The sequence below is a fragment of the Ixodes scapularis genome, unplaced genomic scaffold, assembly GCF_016920785.2.
Source record: "Ixodes scapularis isolate PalLabHiFi unplaced genomic scaffold, ASM1692078v2 PGA_scaffold4__175_contigs__length_147842914, whole genome shotgun sequence".
NCBI classification, from domain to species: Eukaryota; Metazoa; Arthropoda; class Arachnida; order Ixodida; family Ixodidae; genus Ixodes; species Ixodes scapularis.
Genome location: NW_024609879.1, coordinates 43,887,848 through 43,912,056, shown reverse-complemented (window position 1 = coordinate 43,912,056; position 24,209 = coordinate 43,887,848). Strand labels below are relative to the sequence as shown.

At 46.8% G+C, this 24,209-nt stretch overlaps 1 protein-coding gene across 1 annotated transcript in view; it reads right to left on the bottom strand.

Moving 5' to 3' along the window:
* The window catches only part of LOC115330529 (medium-chain acyl-CoA ligase ACSF2, mitochondrial), a 50,734-nt gene extending 27,231 nt beyond the window's left edge, over window positions 1-23,503 (bottom strand). Inside the window, exons 1-3 of the mRNA XM_040214661.3 lie at window positions 23,415-23,503; window positions 7,898-7,974; window positions 7,693-7,800 (exon numbers count right to left, since the gene is read on the bottom strand). Of these exons, the coding sequence (XP_040070595.3) occupies window positions 7,693-7,800; window positions 7,898-7,974; window positions 23,415-23,499 (270 nt within the window). The 5' untranslated portion in view covers window positions 23,500-23,503. The remainder of the gene's footprint in view (window positions 1-7,692; window positions 7,801-7,897; window positions 7,975-23,414) is intronic.
* Window positions 23,504-24,209: the final 706 nt, after the last annotated feature.

Genomic DNA, 24,209 nt, shown 5'->3' with positions numbered 1-24,209 from the left:
GTGAACGGGCCTTAAGACCTCACTAACATGGCGGCCCTAGATACTGCAAAAGTCGCACCGACCTTCGGTCAGAGCCGCTTGCTCTGCCACTCGCATCTCAAGTGCCGTAGATTCAAGAAACGAGATAAAATGGCATGGCAGCATCAACAATTCGGGTCAGCGTCCTGGCTGAACTTCGATACTGAGTTCCCCCACCAAAAATCACAGCTATAGAACCAACTTTCACTTGATCTGAACACCCAGTGAAGTACTAAAGCCACAGAGAATCTTTCGTATTGGCCAAGTATGTGGCTCCCCGAGCCCTTGATCGATCGTCACGCATACGAATCTCGATAACGCTTTGGGCACGAGCCTACAGAAATAGAATAGCCGAACGAGAGGCGATATCACTGCCGGCATCAAGTACGCGTGCCAGTTGTAGCCAACTGAGTACATATCACATTTTCCTTCTTATAAGACCAGAGGAGACGTTGGGAACCAAACCTGGCTCCACCGTTTCAAGTGCGGCCTACCAGGATACATGCGTCGTGGAAAGGGCGAGTCCCATGGGGGTGGACTTTTCCTCTCCACGGGAAACGCGGAAAACACGGTCCTCAAGGTCCAGTGGTCGCAGCCGTCCTTCGGTTCGGCCGGATGAGGGCACAATAGTAGGTGCCGAATATCCGCGGTTATAAGAAACCCGACGCGTTGCCTCTTGTGGTGGAACTTAGGAGGCCTGCTGAGTACAGTCTTGGTCATGAGGTGCGGTGTCGGAAAGGTACAACAAAGCCACAGCAGCGTGCGGTTTCGAGCGACACGCTCGCGTTATGCTGGTCGCGAGAAAAACTATGCCATCCGAGCGCGTGCCTGCGAGATTAGCGCTTATGAACATCCGGCCTTGCTATGTTTGATACAGTCTTGTGCCATTCTTATATACTCTACTCAAGGTACTGCATTTCAGCTACTTTTCGTAGTATTTTGGCATCTTTTATATACACTAAAGTATTTGTTCTCCCTTTAAATGACATTTCTCACAATGTCCTACTCTGTATCTCAAATACATTTTGCAACATTGGAAATAATTTGTCCCGGAAAGAATATCCGGAACAAGAGATCGTCAGCTTGCAAGGCAAAGCCTAGCCGACTACGAACTTGGAGCCAAGCGACCAGACACTAAACAACAAGCAAGGATCGATCAAAACGCAGCCGTTTTATAAGCCAGCCGGGGTGGTGGCATACACCATGTGTTCGATCGACAGGGTGCTCACGCTACTCGCTTCCAAGTCCCACAGCAAGCTGGGTGACTTGAATCGCGCTTTCGCCAAAAACCGCTGCCCGGCCAGCACCGACGCCAACCCCTGGAGCCCTACCACGCAAGTTATGGCCTTTCTGCGTAGCCGGAACTTCGGCCGGCTCATCTGCAAGCTGGACAGACTGGGAACACTCGCCACGTGCTCAAGACCGGCGAGTGAGAAGTCAGCAGCCCACGGCTGCCCCGTGAAGGCCCCCATCGCGAAGACTGCAGCTCCGCCTAGTGCTTTTCACCCTCTTTACCATCCCGTCATGAGCATCCCGGTACCCTCGTCCACAAGCTGCATTTAAACATAGCCGGCACTGTGAAATACCATTGCATCATACTTAGAGGCGGTACCGCAGGCCTTTATAGTGTTGGCAACTGGCGATTCTGCGGCAAAACGACGTCTCTGAGCTCGAGTAAATTTTTTTGCATCTTAATCCAGGCAAGACAAAAGTTCTGTCAATGTCTCGAAAACGCGATATATTATCTTACACTTACGTACTCCAGTCTGTCACAATCGCACGAGTAACTGTGGTTCGTGACTTTTGAGTCTTTTTTGATGCCACGCATTCTTTTTCTTATCATTTCGCACAAATAGTCTCCTCTTCCATGTGAATGCTGCATTTGTTATCTCGCTTATTTCGTGACTTCAAGAATCCTTTATGCATTAATCGCTTATTTTCTTGCCTAGTACGTACTAAACTTGAGTTTGAATATGGAACTCGCTGACGGCCTCTGATGCGTCACGAGTTCAATCCGTGCAGAAACAGTTTGTTCGCATTGTGTAGGACAGGTATTTGAATGGAAGGTATTGTTATGATTACGAACAAATTCTTACCATTTTAAGCTTGCAAAATTTATTGAAATGTAGACTCCCGCGTGATATAGTATTTTTACACCAAGTGATCTACGGTCAATGTGATACTGACATGCTAAGCTCGGTACATTTTCACGCGCCTGCTTGCGTCTGTAATAAGCATTTTGTATTCCACTCGTCCTCAAATGACACACTGTCACCGTTAATACGCTAGCAAATTTCAGTGAACGACTTCGCGTCACATTGTTTCGATATTTTTCGTGACTTTGTTTCCTTCAAGCGTGATCTTGACATACTGCTGTGCCATGCCTAAGACAATGCCTCATTCAGTCTTTTCTTTTTGCGCGTGTATGCGCCACCACATCAAAACCTCTCTGTTGTTCTTGGACAATAAAGAAATAAAGTATTATTATTATTACCAAATATTCAAAATTCAAATGCCAGCTAAACACGAAATGAAGAAGCCCCAAGTCGCCCCCCTCTATGTGTCATGTTGTCTATTTTATTAACTGTCTTTTTTCAAGGTGTATGAGTGACACGTCATGCTTGGGAGAAGCGAATTTCTGGTGTCGTCATCTTTACACTCCGACATTACCATTTGTCTGAAGCTAGGGTGGTCCCCCCGCGGAAAATTATGAAGCTAACGTACGGCACGATCACAATGAACCATTTTCAGAATTCGCCTCTTCTGGGTGATCTGCTATTAAAATGGGAAATTACGTTTTCATGCAGGCTGATGCACACGCTTGGCCATAGAAGCTAGATCCTGCTGTTTTTCTTGACCTGCATTAACCTAGATTGGGCTTCGTCAAAGCTTTTTGTGTGCCTATTGCGCCTGAACCTTGGCCTCCAACCTCGCTCAACAGCGTTTCTTTCATCTCTCTCCGAATGTGTGCATTATTTATGCCTTAAAATCCTCGAACCCATATTTTTTTGCCAGGTGGTGTCAGTTATTTCTAAACTGGTGGATTCTGGTCTTATCATGACCATCTCGGCCTCAATGCGTCAAGAATAGAAATGAATACACTTAAGAATGAAGTGAATTAAATAGAATGCCGTAGCTGGAAACTAAATTTTGAATATCACGCATCCCGTATAAAGAAACACGAGACCTGCTCGCCGAGATACATGGCGTGGTCTTAACGCTAGACGCAAAGCCACTGTCGACAAATGAGGTGGCGACCATACAGAGATTACGGGCCGAATCAGACAAAGTGGCTCGGATCATTTTAAGGTTCTCCAAGCAAGTCACTTGAAACCTGGTGCTAAAAGAGAAAAGAAAAAAAAAAAAGTGAAAGCCGTTTACAACTTCCTGTAACGCCGAATTGGAGCGCAGCTCTTGAGGAGGAGGAGTGGAGGGTATATTCCTCCTCCTCCCTCGTGATCATGCCTGCTAGTCCTCCTCCCCTCCTGCTCCCCCTCCCTCTCCTTTACCACCTTTACCGGCGGGGGAGGAGGGGGGAGGAGGAGGGGGAGGGGCGGCGCCGACGCCGACGCCAACGCCGACGCCGACGCCGCACAGGCTGGAAACGGGTCATGTGACCCCCTCCCCCCGAGGTCACGTGACCCGCCCGGACCATACTACACAATGAGGGGAGGAGGAGGAGGAGGGGGAGGAGGAGGAGGAGGAGGAGGGGAGGAGGAGGAGAGGGAGAGGCGCAATTACGCCGACGGCGACGCCGACGGCGACGCCAACGGCGACGCCAACGGCGACGCCAACGGCGACGCCGACGCCGCTCAGGCTGGAAACGGGCCCCTAAGAGCTGCGCTCTAAAAACTTCATCGAGAGTAGAAGGTTTACCTGCTTGAATTTATGCAAAAGCAAATGGTGGCACTTCTCTGCGCGGTTATGATTAAATCTGCGAATGAAGTATACAAAATGTGTAAGATGTCACATCAAAATTAAAGCCATCTACAACTCCCTGTAATGCCGGTGTAGAGCGCAGCTCTTGAGGTGGAGGGTCCAAGGGTACTGAGGGACAGGTGACTCCCTGAGGTCAGGTGACCTCAGGGGGGTTACGTGAGGGTAACTCTCATAACCTTCGTGACCCTCAGGAGGTAACCCTCATGACCCTCGTGAGAGTAACCCTCGTGACCCCCGTGAATGTAACCCTTTTCAGGGTAACTAACCCTCGGTACCCTCGTGAGGGTAACCCTCGTGATGCTTGTGAGGATAACCCTCGTAACCCTTGGGAGAGTAACCGTCGTAACCCTCGTAACCCTCACGAGGGTTACGAGGGTTACTTTCACGAGGGTCATGAGGGTCACCCTCCCGAGAGTCACGAGGGTTATTAAAGTTACCCTCACGTAACCCCTCCCCCCGAGGTCACGTGACCTCAGAGAGTCACCTGTCCACGTGACCTCAGGGAGTCACCTCGTGAGGGTAGCCCTCGTAACCCTTGGTAGAGTAACCCTCATAACCCTCACGAGGGTAACCCTTGTGACGTAATTATGGGAAACTACCCATCATGCAACATGTGGTTACGCCGCTTGCATGCAGCGCGTTGCATGCAAGCTTGGCATGAGCGTTGCGTGCGCGTTGTGTGCAATGCGCGGGTTGCATGCAACCTGTGGTTACGCCGACGGCGACGGCGACGCCGCTCAAGCCGGAAACGTTCGCCTAAGAGCTGCGCTCTAAAAAATATATTGATGCATCTCTAACATTCCTTGACAATGACGTTATGCTTCCTCGCAATCTGGGGAAGCTTTTTCGTCATTAGAGAGGATTGTTTTTAGAGCGGAGCCCTTAGGCGCCCGTTTCCAGATTGAGCGGCGCCAACGTCGCCGTCGCCGTCGGTGTAACCGCGCGGTGCATTATGGGAGGTGTCCCATAATTATGGGAAATGTCCCATAATGCACCGCGTGCGACGTCACGAGGGTCTAGCGTGGTGCATTATGGTACATTTTCCATGATGGAACGCGCGGGGAGTAGGGAGGGGGATAACATAAATATCCCATAATGCACCGCGCAGGGAGGAGGAGGAAAAGGGGAGGAAAAATGGGGGGAGGAGGGGAGGGAGAGGAAAAGAGGAAGGAGGGAGGAGGAGGGGGATGGGAGGGGAGGAGGGGGAGGAGAAGGGGGCGTAGCGGCTTTCACGGCCTGCTCGTCGGACAGACGATGACGACGAGGTGAAGATGCCTCTGCAGCGCGCGAAATTATAATATCAGTTCGAATCCAAACGCTATGCGGGCTGGTTCCTTTCGTCCCAGCTCCAACAAGGGAAAAGGTGAAGGAAATAGGGGAGGAGGAGAGGAGGGAGGGTGAGGAGGGTGGGGGATCAGAGAAGGTGAGGAGATTGAAGAATGAGGGGAGGACGTTTAAGTGGAAGAAGAGGGGAGGAGGAGGAAGAGGAGGAGGAGGAAGGTGATGAAGGAGGAGAGAGCAGCAGAGAGAATGAGGAGGTGAGGAGGTGAGGAGGAGGGAAGAGGGGTATACCTTCCCGTCAGTACCCCTCACTCCTAATCAAGAGCTGCGCTTTAATTTGGTGTTACAAGGTGTCTCTTCCTTTGCAGTTCATAAATGACAACGGCATCCCATTTTCAGATGAAGATAGCGCTCTTTACCTTAATAATTTTTTCAGATCAATCTTCACTAAAGAAGACTTGATAAACGTTCCTGACTCATGCCCATTATCTCAGCCTCAGATGAATCCTATCATAATTTACCACGCGGGCGTATTGAAAGCAATAGAAAACCTAGAGGTCTCCTCGAGTTCTGGAGACGACCAAATTAATTCCGAAGGTTTCAATAAACACCGAACCCATTTCCTCCATTTTCCTATGTGTGATATTTTCACAATCGCTCGCTCTTTTCATAGTTCCACGTTACTGGAAAATAGCTAACGTAATACCTGTTCACAGAACTGGTGATCGCCAACTAATATGTAATTACCGTCCCACCTGTCTCACCGGTGTTTTGTCTAAGCTCATGCAGCATATACTTCACTTAAGTATAATAAACTTTCTTGACTCTCATAACCTTCTTTTTGAACATCGACGAGAATTTTGTAAATCTTACCCGTGTAAAACCCAGCTAACCGCCTTCCTAACTGATATTTACTCAAGCTTCGATTCGAATATATAGACCGTCGCCATTTTCATTGATTTCTCCAAAGCATTCAACAAAGTTTCACACCAACGTCTTTTAACAAAGCTTAACGATAGCTCCACACCTCTGTTTTTCGTGGATTTCTGAATTCTTAATTAACCGTAAGCACTATTCCCCATTTAACAACGTAAAATCTTTCACCTCTACCGTAACGTCAGGTTTCTTTCTAGGACCCGTTCTTGGGCCCCTTATGTTCCTAGTCTATATTAATAATCTCCACCTTAATACAGCCTCTTCTGTGTCTTAGTTTCGTGTGTTAGATAAGCTCTATTTTTTTCGTGTTTTTTTTTTATATCTTGTTAGAAATAACAGTGCACATATTGGCTATCGCTGCCATGAAACTATATCCTTTTTGCTACAAAGCCAATGTATGGTGTAAAGATTTTGTCAAGCCTTAACTGAGGGTTTTACTTATTGCTCCACCATCAAACATGAAATGAACTCAATAATATATTTAAATGGTGCATCAGGGCCAAGGGAAGGGGGTTTAGAAGATGTTTCGGGGACACTCTCGTGTCTTACTTGTATCCTTCCATATTTTTTTAATAGTTTTAAAGGTGCAAGTGCTCTATTCATTTAAGAAAAAAACACTGAGATTCGGTAAAAACGAAGAACATGCACAGCTTATCACGATAACAAATATGAATATGGAAAACCTGTGTCATCTGTTTGTAATCCATGTCCCTTCATTTGTTATTGCAATTTAGACACCAACGCGCTTAACCATCTAAACGAACAGAAGAAGCACTTGTGCTGTGTTCGTGAGTCGACTCGTCCCCCTCTGCGGTGGATCTCAGGAGGCCGGCTGAGTGCGGTCTCAATCTAGAAGCGTCTTGATGATGGCAACTGCGTTTCAGCACGTCGTAGAAGATCGGCTGCTAGTCCGCGCTTCGCGCGTATTTGCTTTGTCGTTTTTCGTCCGTCTCAACCGAATATGGTTCTTTTTATAACTGTTTTTCACGCGTTCGGCGCACAGTTTCTCAATGTGCCGTTTGTAAATAAACTGAAGCGTGTTTTGATAAAGATTAAGTAATATAGTAAAATTATAAAATAAATCAACGCGATATTAGAAACTGTTCATTTATAAATTACAAAAGAGCTTGCTTTTCCCGGTAAAGTATTTTTTATCAACTTAAGCTGGCCGTTTTATGAGCTTCACTCCTCTTTAAGATCTCTTCATTGCGTTAACATAACACACAAGTGGAATTTTGGTATATTTACAGTCAGTACAAGCTCGTTCAAATGATATTTAAGCGCGAGACGTATGCGGAAAAAAATTCACATGACACCGGCCTTACGCTCCTCCTCGCAGAATTCAGCAGACGTTGTTCGACATGTCGGACACTATGTCGTTATGGTGTCCCCTCAATTAGGCAAACTACAACACAACAATTTGTGGAGATACGTATTTCATATAAAAAATTTGAATAAAAAAGAATGGCAGCGTCTGTTCCTGGTTTGCTGAAAGTGATCAGCGACCAGAGTACGGACCTCGACGTGATCCAGCGGAGTCCCAACCGTCCGAATCCAGCGATGCGTTGGTTCATCGGGATTTGTGCTGCTGAAGATTGGACTGGTTTCGGTGGAACCGTACATTATCTGAAATATCACAAAAAATGACAGTTGAAGCTTAGGAACTTAATAAAACTCGAAACGATGTCGTAGTAAAAAGGTTGCTTCAGGAGAATTTACGTACGTATAAACTTTGGACGTTCAGCTTTGTTCGTGCCTTTTCAGCAAGCTCAGCATTACACAAGGACCCGGACAGCAACCCTACGAAACAATTGGACAAAGCCGAAGAGCATTTAGGAGCCAAAAGTATAGAGCTCCTTGCAGGCGAAACGCCGGTAGAGTAGAGCGAAAACAAGGCTCAGACAAAAGTTAACAAATTGACGTGGTAACTGCGGCGAATCCGCCATGAATGCAAAAAGTATTGAAGTACACACTCGACAGTTTAACACCGTTATTTGTGTTTTTGGTTTGTGCGAAGTAGTGTCCTTATTCGTGTCGGCAGACACCTTTAAAAAGTAGTGTAATATTAAACAACATTAAAAATAAATGCAGTTAAAAAACCTAAACAAGGGTGTTATGATTTCGCACCCTAAATATAAGGCGTAACTTTGCAACAACCTAAAACTATACAGTCATTTTCTAACACTCTGAAATACATTTTTTACAGAGTTAGAATTCTACGTACTTTATTGGAGCAGAGGTAAGAAATAGTGAAAAAATGGAATCAAGGACATTTATTGAACAATGTGTAAAATTTACAAGGACACTTTCCAAGGACCAACGGAAAACGACTGAAAAATTAATCCAGATATATCTGAACCGCTTCAATATTTTATTTTATTTCAGGGACACATTTCATTGCACATTTACTAAAACAATTGTTGTGCAGCGTTTTGCGCCTTTGCAGAAAGATAAAGACAGGAAATAAACGCAATTGCTTTCCCATTGCATATATCTTTGTGATACAATTGATAATCACATACCAAAAGAGTTATTCATTTTATCTACAAGCATTTGCATGGGCATTGTCTTCGAAAACGATACGTGTACACACACACACACACAAACATGCACACGCACGCACACGCACATACACACGCACGTGCGCGCGCGCAGGCACACACGCACACACACTCGCACGCACGCGCACACAGACACACACAGACACGCAAACGCACGCACACGCACAGGCACACGCACGCACGCACGCACACGCAAACACACTGATATTCCACAATATTTCTTTTAATAATACTTTTGGCGGCTCGAAGTTTCTTGCAGATCACTTGATGAAGTCCAAGACACTACAGAATATCACACATTTCTCTAGCATCGTGATGCTCTGACAAACCTGGCTCACATTGAAGTAGAAAAAAATTAGCAACATCAACCCATTCCTTCTCAGGTCAAAGATGAAAGAACACCATCAGTTGTTACTGAATCATGCAGCTGCATTAATAGCACAGAAACACATGAACAAATGATATCAAGCCTTGAAAGGAACGGCTGACTCACTTCCCTAGCATAAGGGTATTCACGGTATTACTTTCGCGAACTTAAGCTTGTTCAGAGGAAGCACTCTCAAACTTGCACCTGCTCCCCCCACCCTCCCTTCTCTATGCCGTTTCCATCTCTATGGCTTACATTCTGATCAACCAAGCGATATACCACAAAAAATATCCCATGGTCAAGCAAAGTTGACGATTCCGCATCTTCTTGTACCCTAACTAAAGAATTACGGGCCCTACCTCGCGCTCAGTCGAATAGTACGCTGGGTGTATATTGCGTGACTATATATTTAGCCCCTAGAGCCCAAAGTCACGTTCCGACTTCTGACTCTCTCAGAGACCAGCAAAGCCCGGAGCACACGTTTCGGCACATTCTATCTCCTAACAGAGTAGCCTGAATTAAAAAAAAAAAAGTTGCAATGAAGCGTTTTTTTCCCTTGTTTTTGTTTGCTTTTTTTTGTTAAAAAGATTAAGGAAAAGAAGCTCAGGTAGGTTGATTCAATTTGAAAAGCTGGTAACGTCGGCATTTGTTTTGAAACATAACTTGGATAACGTAATCCAAAGATTACATTTATGGCCGTAAATTTTGGGTTAATGTGGCTTGCTCTCTACACTAATCGACTATTCCTCTAGTGCACGAATATTGACGTCATGTCTCCAGTCTGACGATATATGTCTTGATTTTATGGGCTTTTGTCTTTTTTTTAGAGCGTCATGGCAAAGCCTGTGCAGGCGGACCCATGAAGGAGCAAAGATCTTTGCACATGTTAAATTTTTTTTCGTTGCAGTGTAAATTGATGAGATTCGCGCAAATGGCAGGCCGGCCTCTCCGCAACGCGACTATTACGCATTGCAATATAATGCGAACGCTATATACAAAGCGCGACGTATTTAATGGCGAACAGTCCTAGTCCCAAACCAGCTGCAAAAGAAATGGTGGAGCTTTAATTGTTCCACTTCTAGTGCGAAAATCCTACCAGCTCTTGCTTTGATAAAGACACGGTGTCTAGTTTAATTTCAGCACACATGCACAGCCAAATCACGGTGGACGGCATGGAGCCTATGCTGAATGCAGGGCGTTCCAAAAACACGCCCTACCGTTTTCACTCTGTCCTTGGCCTTGGTACATCATTTTTCTTCAAATCAATATGTTCTTAATAAACCAACTTGCTAGGTGGGAATTGATAGTGGGAAGCGCTAAAGCATTATGGTCAATATCGTATTCTCTCTTACAGCGTTTCCCAGTGACAGCTCGACACTTATAGCGCGAGAGTTACATCGCGGTTTTGTTTTGTATTTTATTTTCAAAGAACATTGGCGGGCACCATATTTTTGCAATTCTGATAATGTTTAAAATGAGCAATTCTCTCGCCCGTAGTACTTGAGACAACAACCTTTTTGTTCTAAAAGAACAATAGTCTGAAAACGGCGATCGCTTGTTTGCATTAACAGTGCCGCGCGATGCACGTACTGCAAGGCGACGACACCAACCAATCGACCAAAACGCTTATCTTGCAGCCCGTTGTAGTGACAAAGTTTGGCCAACGGGATAAACGATTAGGCTATAGGTGAATTGGTAGTCTCCCCATTGCACGTTTCTAGGGAGTCGGACTGCTCCTACAACACCACATACACTGTTACTTCATGCCACGGTGCAGGCGCTTTGGGCAAACTGTCGGTTTGGGAGTGTGGGCGGAAGTCTCTGTGCATGACGGGCATTCCTTGGTTGGTTTGGACGAAACTAAAGTAAAACCTGCTTTCACGTCAAAATGCCTTGACTGGGGCTGTACCAGAACAGACGGGAAGGTATGAATAATAGATTTGATATATTTTCTGCCTGCTCGATTCGTATGATAACGCGCATAGCTCCGTCAAAAAGCAAAAACACCACTGTCGAAACAAGGATTGTTTTGTCGGAAGCACTTTGGGTTCAAATCACACCTAATTATGGCCGTCAGACTTTTTTGTTTTTCCATGAACGCGGGAAAACAAGTTTTCCAGACCACCCGCAAACCTCGTTTACTCTGTCTTCATTTTAAACGGACGACTTACCGTTCAAATTGTCGCATGGTCCTTTGATTTTGCCTGCATGCCGAAACGACAGCGGCTCGTAGACCATATTTGAACCCTGAAAGTACGTTGCGAAGGAAGTGCAGGCCTAAATCATCTTTTAGCTTGGAAGGCTGGTGGGGCAAGTAGGCATGGTTAAGCACTAAATATAAGTCGATGGTTATGATTGATACCAGTTGCCATCACCGACTTGTTATGCCTTATTAAATTGGTCTCGTCCTGCTTCCATTGCCAATATCGACGCCGAGCAGTGCATCTACTGTTCACGCTTTTAAAACCCGAGGGACATAGTGATCGAAAATACCGAGCCGAATCTAATAGTGCAGATCAGGCATTAGCGTCCACTCTGCGGAGTTCACGCTGAATGAATCGATGCAGGTCGCAATATTTGCACAAAGTTTTGCGTTATAACGAGCCTCGTTAATTTCGCTTGAGACACACAAGTAGTTAGACATTGTTAGGAATACGTAGAGTCAACAATTACATTGCAAAAAGAAGCACGGCGACTGACACCGACACCGGCTAAGTCAGATTCCAATGGTTTTTTTGAGCTGCGTTGTGAGTCGAGACGTGACATCCGCCAGCCGGAAATAGAAGGCCGAGTCTTTTTCGGCTAGTGCCATGTTTAAACACAAGCCGGCCCAGGATGTCCTGTGCATCAAGGAATCACAGAGTGTCATGCCTGCCACATCTTTGCTTTTAAAATTATTCCGTTGTGTTGGCTTCGGACATACCAAAGCCAATAAGTACCCTTACAAGTCAAAGATATTGGGCCAAACCGCCGACCTGCAATCGCAAGTCCGTGCCACAGGCCTTGAAAGGCAGTCAGCGGTTGTTGTCGGCATCTCCTTTTGTATTGAAAGGGCGCAATCACCTGCACCAGAGCGTGGTACCCCGCTAGGTGAGCCTTGCTTAGAAGAGGTCATGTGTTAGTGGGCATGACGATCAAGAATACTTGAGTGTATTGGGTGGCAGAGCATCTCTAGTCTTCGCAGCAACCGCAACTGGGGCTCGCAGATCACCAAACTATGCCCGTTTCGGAGATACACTGCACCGTGGTCCGTCTCCTCAATAAAAGGCCTAGGCCGCTGAGCAGGACTGAGAACTGTTGCTTGCGCTCATTCTGATTGAATTCATACGAGGGTACCATATTGAACAAGAGGAAAGTTTAGGACGCTGTATCGGCGGTAAAAGTTGGACGCTTGCCGTCTTTTGAAGCAGTCCTTTCTTCTGGCTGCATCCCAGTGCACCAAGCTGGATGATTGCATCAGTAGATCTTTCTGGGGTGCCGGATCGTAAGCCCCCCCCCCCTCATCAGCAGCTGCGTTGGGCTAAAACCTGCGGGTATCGATGAGTCGAAGTAGTTGAAGGGAGCGAGGTATGGGTCCTTCAGCTTGCGCACCAGGCTATCGACTGCAATTACAATACGCTTCACTGATATCTTTGATTGCAGACATTTAGGGCTGCTGCTCACTAGCGAGACAACCTGCGTTGTAATATAAGTCGCAAATTATCGGGACTGGAAGGTTAAGCCGCCTACCGATTGAAGAGCCTTTAATTGAGAGGTCGTGCCTCTCAAACAGACCCTTTATCACTTCTATAGCTGTGTGAGATATGGTGCTTCTGAGGGTAATTACTTCGGGTAGTGCAAGTAATAATAAACTTCCACAAGAAATGCCTGGCCTTCCATGTGAAACATGTTGGTGCCGAGGATACCCTGGGGCAACTTGTGAGCGGTGTGCTAGAAAGCGGCTCTGCACGATTCATCCTGAAAGACGTGCACCGCTTTGATGTCGAGATGACGGATCCGATTTCGGTGTTTAAATTTACCACCACATCGCAACGCGAGTCCGGATTTTGCAACTGTTGACACCTTGATGACCTTTTTGGATCAATGACAGAGCTGCCGAGCGCTAGGACGCAGGTACGATGATACAGCAACCTTTCAGCAAAAACCATATAAGACTGGGAGCTCGTTAAGAGCGCCGGATTACATGGTCAATTGCAACAAAAGCTTGCCTCGTAAGACCAACCATTCCGGCATAAATAATTTAATTAACTTTATTTTTCTTCAGTCCCCTGCATTTGACACTCACCGCAAGTAATGATGCTCTTACTGATGACCTCTGCAGGGCTTCAGAAGCGAAAAGTTCAATTTTCTTCAAGTGCTCTGTTCTGTCAGCAGCTTATATAGGGACCAGAGAAAATGCATTGGTTGTGGCACAAAGCCTGCCTAGAACATACTGCATTCTGAAGCGCTACTGTAATAGTTTTAGCAGGAGCTCTTAAATACGGAGTGCACATTGTGTCTAAGCTCATCTTGCCGAACAGCGAGACATGTGGCAAGTGATCCGTCTCTGGGTCGGATGGTAAACCACGCTCGAAGTCGTCGAATGTCATGCTAAACCATTTTGCGTCCAAAGATTCCGTTTTTTTTTTTTGTTTTTTTTTTTGGCTACATCGCTGTTCCGTGGCTATATTGCAGAGGTGAATGTCTCTGGCAGTTTTAATAAAATGCTGGGTTTTTAGCATTACAGCCCGAACGCCCAACGAGCTTGCATAGGCTGAAACGATGATTGGATACGCAGGATGGCATTCTGTCATGCAACGATGAAACGCGTAGAAGGAAGCGTCCAAGATGATTGACCATGCCCACGAGGCGCCTGGTTCCAGAAATATCAGTTTGTGGGCTCATGCCTGTTATGACTTGAAGGTTGTAGGAGTATGGGTCGATTTTTTAGCAGATCCTCTGTCTCTTAAGAAGGAGCTATAGACTTGGTGGAAACGGCATTTTCCTTTGCTTAACGTAATGTCCATTTGATAAAGCCGGCTCAGGACTTTTTTGAGAGGGCGGTCGTGGCCATTAAGGCTGCGTCCAAGCAACAATATATACATTTATATATGTGTAAACTATTAAACACGCACACTCGAGGAAAAGGTGGCACGAGGGAAGAAAGAAGAGAACTAGGATGATAGGGCTTCGCCTTCCGAACGATGTCTTTCACTGTACTAATTTTGGTAAGTCAACCCATTTGTTTTTATTTTTAAATACCCGGGGGACCTGGCAAAGCCGGACGGTAATAGGTTGAAACGTTAACTTTACCGAGTTTTCCGATCAACACAATGTGACCTAAAGACGCTGACCTGAAGAGACTCAAGCAGGAACGCAGAACCTAACGGACGCAGGGAACTAGACTACATTTTGAGATTGACTCTTTGTTAACGCGAAGTACTGGTGGCAGAAGAGCAGAAATTCCTTTTGGCGTGGTTGAATAGCACACATGGCAAACTGAAAGGAACCGATGCTGCCGTCGAGACTTTGCTAACTGCCGGAGCTGTGGAGCAGGAGTTTAAGCGTACGTTTCAGTACGACAACCGGATGGCCTCATATTCTGCGCCACTAACCTTCAAGCTAAATATCACACGAGAATAAGTAACCAAGCTATCCAACTAAAAACGCCAAAGAAGCAGTGAATTGCCATGTGCAACGGTCAAGATCATGCTTTGTATGCTGGAGCTCCTGAAATTCAATTCAAATCGTCAACGAAGGCAGCCTTCCTGGGACCAGTTTCAACAGTTGATCAACGAAAACCAGGTGCTATCGTCCATCTACAAGTTCAATTTCTTAAGAACTGCACGCGCTGGAGAAACCGCGGCTGAGATCTCTGGACTACGAGCCATGGTTACATGCTATCAGGACGCTCGAGATGTCCTCGAAATTAATTTTTGGCAACGTCAAATATCACATTCACGACCAAATAAGGAAACGTATGAACAGGCCGTGTGTTCGGTCGTCACAGGATGTATCGCGGATTTGATAATTACACAACTATGATCAAGGACACGCACTTGGGCTCAGGCTACTTGGGTTAAGCGAGGACTCCTTCTGAATCCTCCTGCAGCCGTAGAAACATTTCGGCTGTTTTCTTGTCTCTCCTACTTCGTAACTGCTGTGCTTGGTGAGGATTATAAGCGACTGGACACCCAGTCCGCTGATATGATTAACGTCTGCGGTGGCCAAGTCCCTGGTCAAGAGAACAAAGAGACGAGATTCCTAAGTTTCCTGCGCGTGAAAGTTGAAACTAGAAAAATACATAATGTGCCAAAAAAGAGGATCCTGCCAGGAGGAAAAAAACAGTCTATGCCTGTTGTTTTAAAACAAGCTGGAAAATCGTGATCGACCAGAGGAATGGCGACAACACTCCAGCAACAAACGAATTATCAAGAATCTGATTTCTGAAAGTACCGAGACTATAACACCGAGACCTGCACTGAAAGTATATCCCTTAACGATAAAGGCATACACTTCCGAATGAGGGATGAGGTTTTAAGTGCACTAAATAAAAGTCACCCGGTCGGTCAATGCACAAGCAGTGAATTACGTTCAATATGCGACGGCCTACATGCCATGATCATTTGCGATCCGAAGCGCACAGAGGGAAACAATCAAACTATGCATCCGAAGAGTAAGTGTGTAGTAGTAGTAAATGTGCACCAGCTCACACACCTGTCACTCAACGCTCACGAGGGCGGAGCCAAACCCGATTCGACCAATCACATCGCAGCAGGGCGGGGCCAAACCCAATCCGTCCAATCACAGAGCAGTAGGGCGGGGCCCCTGCCCCCTCTCCCATCCGAGTGACCAATGACAGGTCGTGGGCATGGATGGCCCCGCCCACAGGGCGATAGCCAGTTACCAATGGGAGCTCATCGAGGTCCCGCCCTCGAGTCACGTACGTGGTATAGGTGTGAGGTCACGTAGCCAATTTAACACCTCGTTAAGCATGTGTTAACAACTTGTTAACAAGGTGTTAACAGCCGATGTTATCAGTCACGTACGCGGCGCGTGTCAGAAGCGTGGGAAAGACACGTACAGAGATGACGTCACCACCGCCACATGACCTGCGACAATGTCGTATCCTGTTTTTCAACCGCATTACAAAAGCCAGGTAGCGGGAAAACACGTGATCTGATTCGCACACACGGACACCTAACACGAGTTAAGCCCTCTGGAAAGCAATGCCCTTCTAGCTCAGGAGGTAGAGTGTCGGGCTCCTGTGCACAAGGTAGCGAGGTCGATTCCCAGCCGCCGCAGAGCCTTTTTTAGCGAATAAAATTCGGTTACCGCGCAGCGATTCAAATAATATCACGTGACCGTCCTGTGACATCACGTGAGCGCCCTCTGTCGGGCGCAACTGGAACCCTGTGTGAAATCACGTGAGCGCCCTCTGTCGGACGCAACTCGAACCCTGTGTGAGATCACGTGAGGGCCCTCTGTCGGACGGAACTCGAACCCGGTGGTGACGACATCTCTGTACGTGTCTTTCCCACGCGCCGCGTACGTGACTGACACGCGCCGCGTACGTGACTGATAACATCGGCTGTTAACACCTTGTTGACAAGTTGTTAACACATGCTTAACAAGGTGATAAATTGGCTACGTGACCTCACACCTTACCACGTACGTGACTCGAGGGCGGGACCTCAATGAGCTCCCATTGGTCACTGGCTATCGCCCTGTGGGCGGGGCCATCCATGCCCACGACCTGTCATTGGTCACTGGGATGGGAGAGGGGGCAGTGGCCCCGCCCCACTGCTCTATGATTGGGTTTGGCCCCGTCCTGCTGCGATGTGATTGGTCGAATCGGGTTTGGCTCCGCCCTCGTGGGTGTTGAGTGACAGGTGTGTGAGTTGGTGCACATTTACTACCACAGAGGGACCTCGATGAGCTCCGATTGGTCACTAGCTAATTCCCTGTGGGCAGGGCCATCGATGTCATTGGTCACTGGGATGGGAGAGAGGGAAGGGGCCCCGCCCCACTGCTCTGTGAATGGTCCGATTGGGGTTGGCCCCTCCCAGCTGCGCTGTGATTGGTCGGCCGTCCTGGGCTTTGAGTGACAGGTGGCCAAATCCGTACATATTTACTACTACTGTGTGTAACTGCGACTATACCCGTGACACTCCAGGCAGCCATCCCTGACATGACAGTGCTCCTGCAAACAACTAGGGTGTGGATCTCAGGTACCAAACAGCGTGCATTGACAAAATTTATTTTTGATGAGTGAAATCAACAATAGTTTTGAATTGATTTTTAAACATCTCAGATGCCTGCATCTGGGTCGTGAGAGGCTGATAGTAGGCACATTTGGTGGCAAAAAAAAAACACGAAGGACTCTTCAATCGAGTTTCGGGGACTTAAAAAAACGGACAAATCTTTAATATAGAAGCCTTCGAAGTTGACAAGATTTGTGGACTCCGACAAACTTATTCATCCAAGGAAGTTCCTCAAAAGCTTAAAATAATGAGAGGTGCAATACCCGACATCTACATTAGACTGTTCAGCTGGCGTCAACATCCTGATGGGAAGTGACTTTTTTAGCGGGAACCTCCCCAAACTGCAAGGAAAACTTTGAGTTGTCGAGAATACCCTTAACTGGACGCTACAAGGCTCAATAGAAGTTTAGTAGACGGGTACCCAGTCCTCCAGGCGCTTGTCCTCAGCACATCGATAGCTGAGGGGAATGCATCAAAAGCGCACCAGGAGGTTTGGGACCCGGAAACGATGGGCGCAATTAAATTTTCAAATGGAAGTTTATTTAACAAGAAATATGTTCTAGGAAATTGTCAGATAATTGGTCACTGATAGAAAGGTTTACTACTGTGGAAGGGCAGCTCAAATTTACGTGACAGACGACAGATTGCTGAGAAACCTCTTATACTCTTAACGTAGACGATTATCCGCAACTCTGAACTGCTGAAGACGTACGATGCGACAGTCGGACGTAGACCAAAGCAGATACAGCAGAGAGAGCATTGCGTGAACACGCTGGAGAGAAGCTATACTATGTGCCTTATCTTGCAGTTCAGCCTGAGTTCAGCACAAGTATTAAAATACGACCTGTCGTTGATTCCTTTTTTTAATAACGCTTGTTCGAAGTTATAAAATTACTGCTTGAAACATGAACCTACCTGACGCCTAACGTCGTGAAGGTACTTAACATCGGAAGTCATTCTGTTGCATGAGTGATTGATAATAAAAAGGTTTTTTTGCAAAATTGCATCAATCTGCAGAATCGTGACGCATTGCAATTCCTCTTGTAAAAAACAAAAAAAAATAGAATGCCCCTTTCTCGCTCGGCTGTGGCTTGCGCGATATGCTGCGTCGAGAAGTGTTCAGCCTGGCTCCGTTTTGTATCCTGTGGCGTTTTTTTTCTTCTTTTTTTTCGCGTCTTCGGCCTGCTTGTTTTCGATCAATGTACGCTTCTTTGAATCTCAACTTAGGAGTCCGGCCTAGCTGTTCAACCAATCGACCATAGCGAAGGCCAACTATGAAGAATCCCTACAGAAGTCGTTCTTTAATTTCCGACGATGGGTAGTTGCAGAGTTTGAACAGATTGCAGGGTTCGGCAGAAAAGATATTAACAGTCCCAGTCGGCTGATGCACCCTTCTGAAGGATTCTGCCGAGTTTTAGTCCTCGTTTAGCGGGTGAATGAAGTGGGCCATTTACTTGGCAACCACGGCGGCCTAGTGGCTCGAACTGTCGCCGAAGACAAATGTCAAAAGAAGCGGACGAGCTCCTGGGCCCATGGATTAAAGTAACTTGCGATCCGGGGCTTCCTATAGCATAATGACAGAGGCCAGAGGCAAAAGCGTAGCCTTCTAACAGGCTTAGCCATGCTGGCTAGGAGCTGGAGTTTTCCAGTCGAAGCGGTCTGGCTTGCGCAGAAAGGCCTGCCTATAACGGAGACTGATCTTTTTCTGCCATGACGGCGAGATAGACGATGTGCTGATTATCGGCTAGCGGGAAAACGCGTGCTCACCGAGCGGCGTCGTAAGCAGGCGAGGTGTGCGGGGGGCGGGGTTGAGTACCATGACGGGGAGGGGGAGGGGTGTATCTCTTGTCTGTCGGTGCATGGAAGACCTAACTCGCGGTGTGGCCTCAGACATGTAAACGGAATTGACAACGTGCCGATCGGACCACTGACACCATTTCGATAGTTGAGAAGCTGAATCTGCGTTCTGGAAACAGAAAGACAAGGTTCATTCGTTTACTCCCGTATATAAACGGAAGCTGTCCCAGGTTGCTCAGTGCACCACAAAGTGACGGAGGGCTTAGCCTTCTACAAGCTGTTTTGCCACAGAAGTCTCCAGACATGGGAGAGAGAAGATAAGGCGGCGGCCTGCTAGGAACGGGGGACACTCGCCCCTTCACCGCCGTAACAGATCGGCAGATTCGCCTTCCTCTTTGTTTCAGACGAAAGTATGGCCGTTAAAAATGTATTTTAATTCCGCAATTTTTTGTATTTCTTGGTAGATGTCTCTGAGGCAGCAGAGTAGCCGTGTAGAGTAACTTAAACGTTACAGCTGATGGTTGCGTGAACGACGCAACTCTCTTTTTATATTGCACGCGAGCCGCTTCATAACTGTTTTATAAGATTCCGCATGGCCCCACGTGTTCTCAATACAACAAAGAAACATAGCTAAGAGATGCTGCTTGCGACTCGTAAGACGCTTCGGTTTGCAGGTCGCTTAAAATGCAAGGTCAGGCACGTGTTTGACAAAACGGCTTACGGATCACACGACGCGTTGGAAAGATCCGATCCCACAGAACACCGGGCATTCGCAAAATGATGCGCGTTCATTTCACTGTGATATTGACTGGCGCCTGATGGGACTACACTATGGTTTACAATTACAGATGTTAGGGCACCATTCCGCCATAACCGGCTGCGTTCGCACGCAAACCCCGACTTGGCGGCGCGAGAGAATGATAAAGCCTCCGCGATTTAGCCCTCTCTTCATCGCCATTACACTCCGCAAATCCACGTAATCAATTACAAGACACCACTGCTCCCTCTTTGTTTCACTCCCCCCCCCCCCCCCTCCCTCCACAGGCGCCGCTTCGAATTTTTGAAAGGTTCTCGCTTTTATACGGCGCTTCGTCAGTTTTCACTCTCTCTGGGCACAACACGAGCGATTAGCCTCCAGTCCGAGGATCGGGAGCAGCAAACGCGGAGCGCTGAGCAGAGTCACGGAGGGCCGCATCAGTACTAGAAGAGGAAAGGGCATACGATCCCGAACATAAAGCTGCGGTCGCAAAAGGCAAGAGAAAGTACTTAACGGCAGCTGCTCACAAACCGATTCTTTCGACCAGTCGCCTGGTCGTATGGCTGCTGAACTAATCAGCGGAGCCTCGAAACTCACGTTTGTTTCTATCCGGCACGAACTGTTAAGGGGAAAAAACAACATGTCACTGTGATGTCCTTCCAGCGCTTTGGCTAGTGGGCTCTGATCCCCCCCCCCCCCCAGCACGTTTAAAGAATACCCATTCCTTTAAGTGGCACCGCAATTACAGCAAAAGCCCCCCCCCCCCACCCCCTAAAAAAAAAAAAAATTGGTCGGAAGAAATTTTTGCAAATTTGACGTGACAGTGAAGCGCTGTGCCACGGTAGCTCGAGGGAGTGCACGCCGATGTAGAGGCTGTACGTCAATGTACTAGGGTTCCGGAGGACCCAGGTCAACATGACGAGTCCTTATTGAGATGGAAACAACGACACATAAGTAGCTGTTGGACAACAAATATAGGAAAACAGTGAACTCGAGGTGTGGGGTGGAAGACTGCATCTACCTGGCGGCTCCCGATTGCTGCTGAGAGGTGACTCGCCGATCGTGCCTCCCCGATCGCCCGCAAGCTTGTAGTGTGAAAGTTAGAAGTCGCTTGTCGCTAGCATAAATGAACCTTTCTCACTCATGAATGAGATCCCTCAAGCTCACTCAATCTTATTGCCAAATGTGAGTTGAGCGTGAGTGAGACAAAGCGCCACAAAAAGTTGTGAGAGTACGTGTGAGCGTGACTGTGAGTGTGACTTTTCAGAACTCGTGGGTGTGAGTGTGAGTGTGAGTGTGAGCGGGAGTTTTGAAAACTCATGCGCGTGAGTGTTTTGATCGTGATGGAGCTGTGAGTGTGATGACGGTGATAACCTGGGATTGTGATGACCTTATAATCAGCTGTGAGTGTGCCATTTTTCAAATTCGTCTGTTGTGTCTATCAGGATTTTTGAAATGTTTTGACGCATTCTTTAAAGATTTTGAGGGGTCTGAGATATCTGTCGAAGTTTTTTTAAAGGGCCGTACGTACCCTTCAGAATTTCCAAGGGTGTAAGAGATTCGTCATCAATCTATAGAGGCCTGTGTGGCCTGCACCAATCTTTTTCGTGAAAGCACGGGACCGATCAAAATCGTTTTAACGGGTTTGTGGGAGAGATTTGCATATATTTTTCGGGGTGTAGCGTACTGTTCTTGTTCATTATTTTGGTTGCCAGCATTTTGTGAAGGTTCTTGGCTTTTGTTATATTCGAAATTAACGCTGGAGGGACGTCACACGTTTGATTTCATTATAACAAAGGTAGGCGCAGAGGAATGTTGATATATTTCATGGTGGCTTTATTTGGCTCTGTACAAACCACGCGTCTCTCTGCGTTTGGCGTCTGAACAAATCGTCGTCATGATGTTAAACTTAAAAGCGCACTCGAAATATGATCACTGTAAAAGCATAAATGCACAACTAGAATGAACAGTTACTCAGCGATAACTGACAACTCTTGTTCTGTAAATTTCCGTCAGCGGCATATGTCGGCTACCTTTGTATTTGGCATTGCGACTGTTATGCGAGTATGCCGTATTATAAGCTAAACTTCGCCTCAGATTGAAGAGAACCACCCAGCAGACGGCACGTAGGACGTTAGCAAAACACGCAGCGCCGCCTCACGCTTACACTGGGAGGTGGCCAAAGGCACCGCCCAGTATGTGGAATACAGTGCTTACGTACCCTGCATCGTCCCGTTCGCACAGCTGAGCCACTCTGCAAGAGGGTGCCTGCACTTATTTTTCTTGTTCATGCCCAGTTGGTGGATAGACGCGCCGGGAGTATTCTTGAGTCCTTGTTTAAATGATTACAGCTTGGATAGAAGTTGCGTGTGTTGGAGGAATTCGGCGAGCTTGAATTGGTCGAGAAGATAAGGTCTCACCCGGCGACGGTGAGGTGGGCCTCTTTAGGCCTAGCTGCAAAGAGCCCGTTTGAGAAGCGCCAAGGACGCGAGCTTGTCAAAGTCGTAGTCGAGGAGTGAACGTACCCTCCGTATGGTCGCCGTTTTCGCAATGGTGGGAGATGGTGTCACCACGTATGCTTCGGAGGTGGCGATGGAGCGTTCGGGAGTCTGATTCTAGAAGGAATGGCCATCGATTCCAAAGGTGTCACCGCAACCTGACGGATATCGATCTCGGTCACCGCCAGCTCCGTTCCATCCCGCCGGCGAACTTCACAGAGTGCCTTCATTTCCGGGCGTCGTACCTTTCATGTGCGGAAGATTCGGGCGGGCGTCCACTTCTTGGCTCAAGATTAGCGGCAGTGTAATTTCTATTCCCTACCGCTCTTCCTTTCATGCGCTGTCCATTCCTGTTGGGTCGTTCCAGTTATTTGACTCGTGATTCTGCTGTGTGACGCCTGAATTTGAAGAGCGCTGTTTGTATAGTAAGTTCTCCGTTACGTTTTATAGGCCCGTCACGATCATTCGGGCGAAGCGTGATCAAAACTGATGCGGTGTGCTGTTGTTTTGCACTTGTTTTGTATTCCGTTTACAAGTAAATCAAAATATACATCTTTTTGCGACAAAGAACTCGGTTGTTCCTATTTGGTCTGATTTATTTTGTCTACAGCAGTTTGCACGGGGTTTTAGCACACGTTCGTTCATATCGTTTTTTTTTACTTCAATATTGTTTTAAATCGCATTGTTGGTCTGTGGCTCACACTAATTAATTTGGGTGTCGAAATGGTCGAAAGGTTGATAGGATTCGAAGGGCTGATGGGGTTTGAAGGGTTTTTTGGCAGATTTGCCTGAGCTTCCACGTCCGCAATTATCACCGCAAAGGTTACAAGCGCGGCCGCGTTACTCTTACTCTTTTTCCCGTTGTAATGCTGAACGAAAGTGACTGCGGGCGAGGCGTTATAGAAAGCAATAATGTAGCACTCATAGTCTTCATTATGGGCGGTGTTAAAGTCAGCCAAAACCTAGGCGTTGTCAGAGCATGCGACGCAATTAATTTATTCAATAAAATGTTCATACCTTTTCTAAGAGATGTAACGTCGTATGACCCTTCGTCAAGTTCACGCATCATCTCGAAGAAGATAGACGGTGAAGCGTAGGCCATAGTGCATCTGGAATATTGCATGTTTTTATTTATGATAGACTAGCGAATGATAAAAAATATTAAGGTGGGATAATGAGCGAATCATAGCCGATCATGCGTACGGCTTCAGTTAAATTCATGTTTTGGTATCCAATCTTCTCAAGCTATAACTGGTACGTCGCATTCTTTATTCTTTATTCATAAGTTACCCCGCATTGCCCGAAGGCGTTACTGCAGGGGTGTTACAAACGTGAAAAAAACAATTCTTCGGTTGCAGAGCACACTTGTTCCTCCGACAGCTTGTTCCATTGTTGGATGGTCTTGACAAAAAAAAGAATTAGCGTACATGTTTGTTCTGGCACGGTATTCTCGTATTTTAAAACAGTGATCGGTCCGGCTTGAAATATAGTGCGGTTGCTTTAGGTAATCGTCTTTGTTAATGCCCAGTCGACCATTAAATATTGAAAACAAAAATTTCAGTTTTAATTTGTTCCGTCGGGCTGAGAGTAATTCCCAATTTAATTCTCTTTTCATGTCAGTACAACTATCCTTTTGCCCATATCGTCCCAGAACAAACCTCGCTGCCCTATTTTGAATTTTTTCTAGTTTTTCAATTAGATACTTCTGCGCAGGGTCCCAAACAACACATGCATATTCTAGAATTGGTCTAACACATGTCAGATATGCCGTTTTCTTCAAGTTTGTTTCGGAACATTTTAAATTTCGCTGAA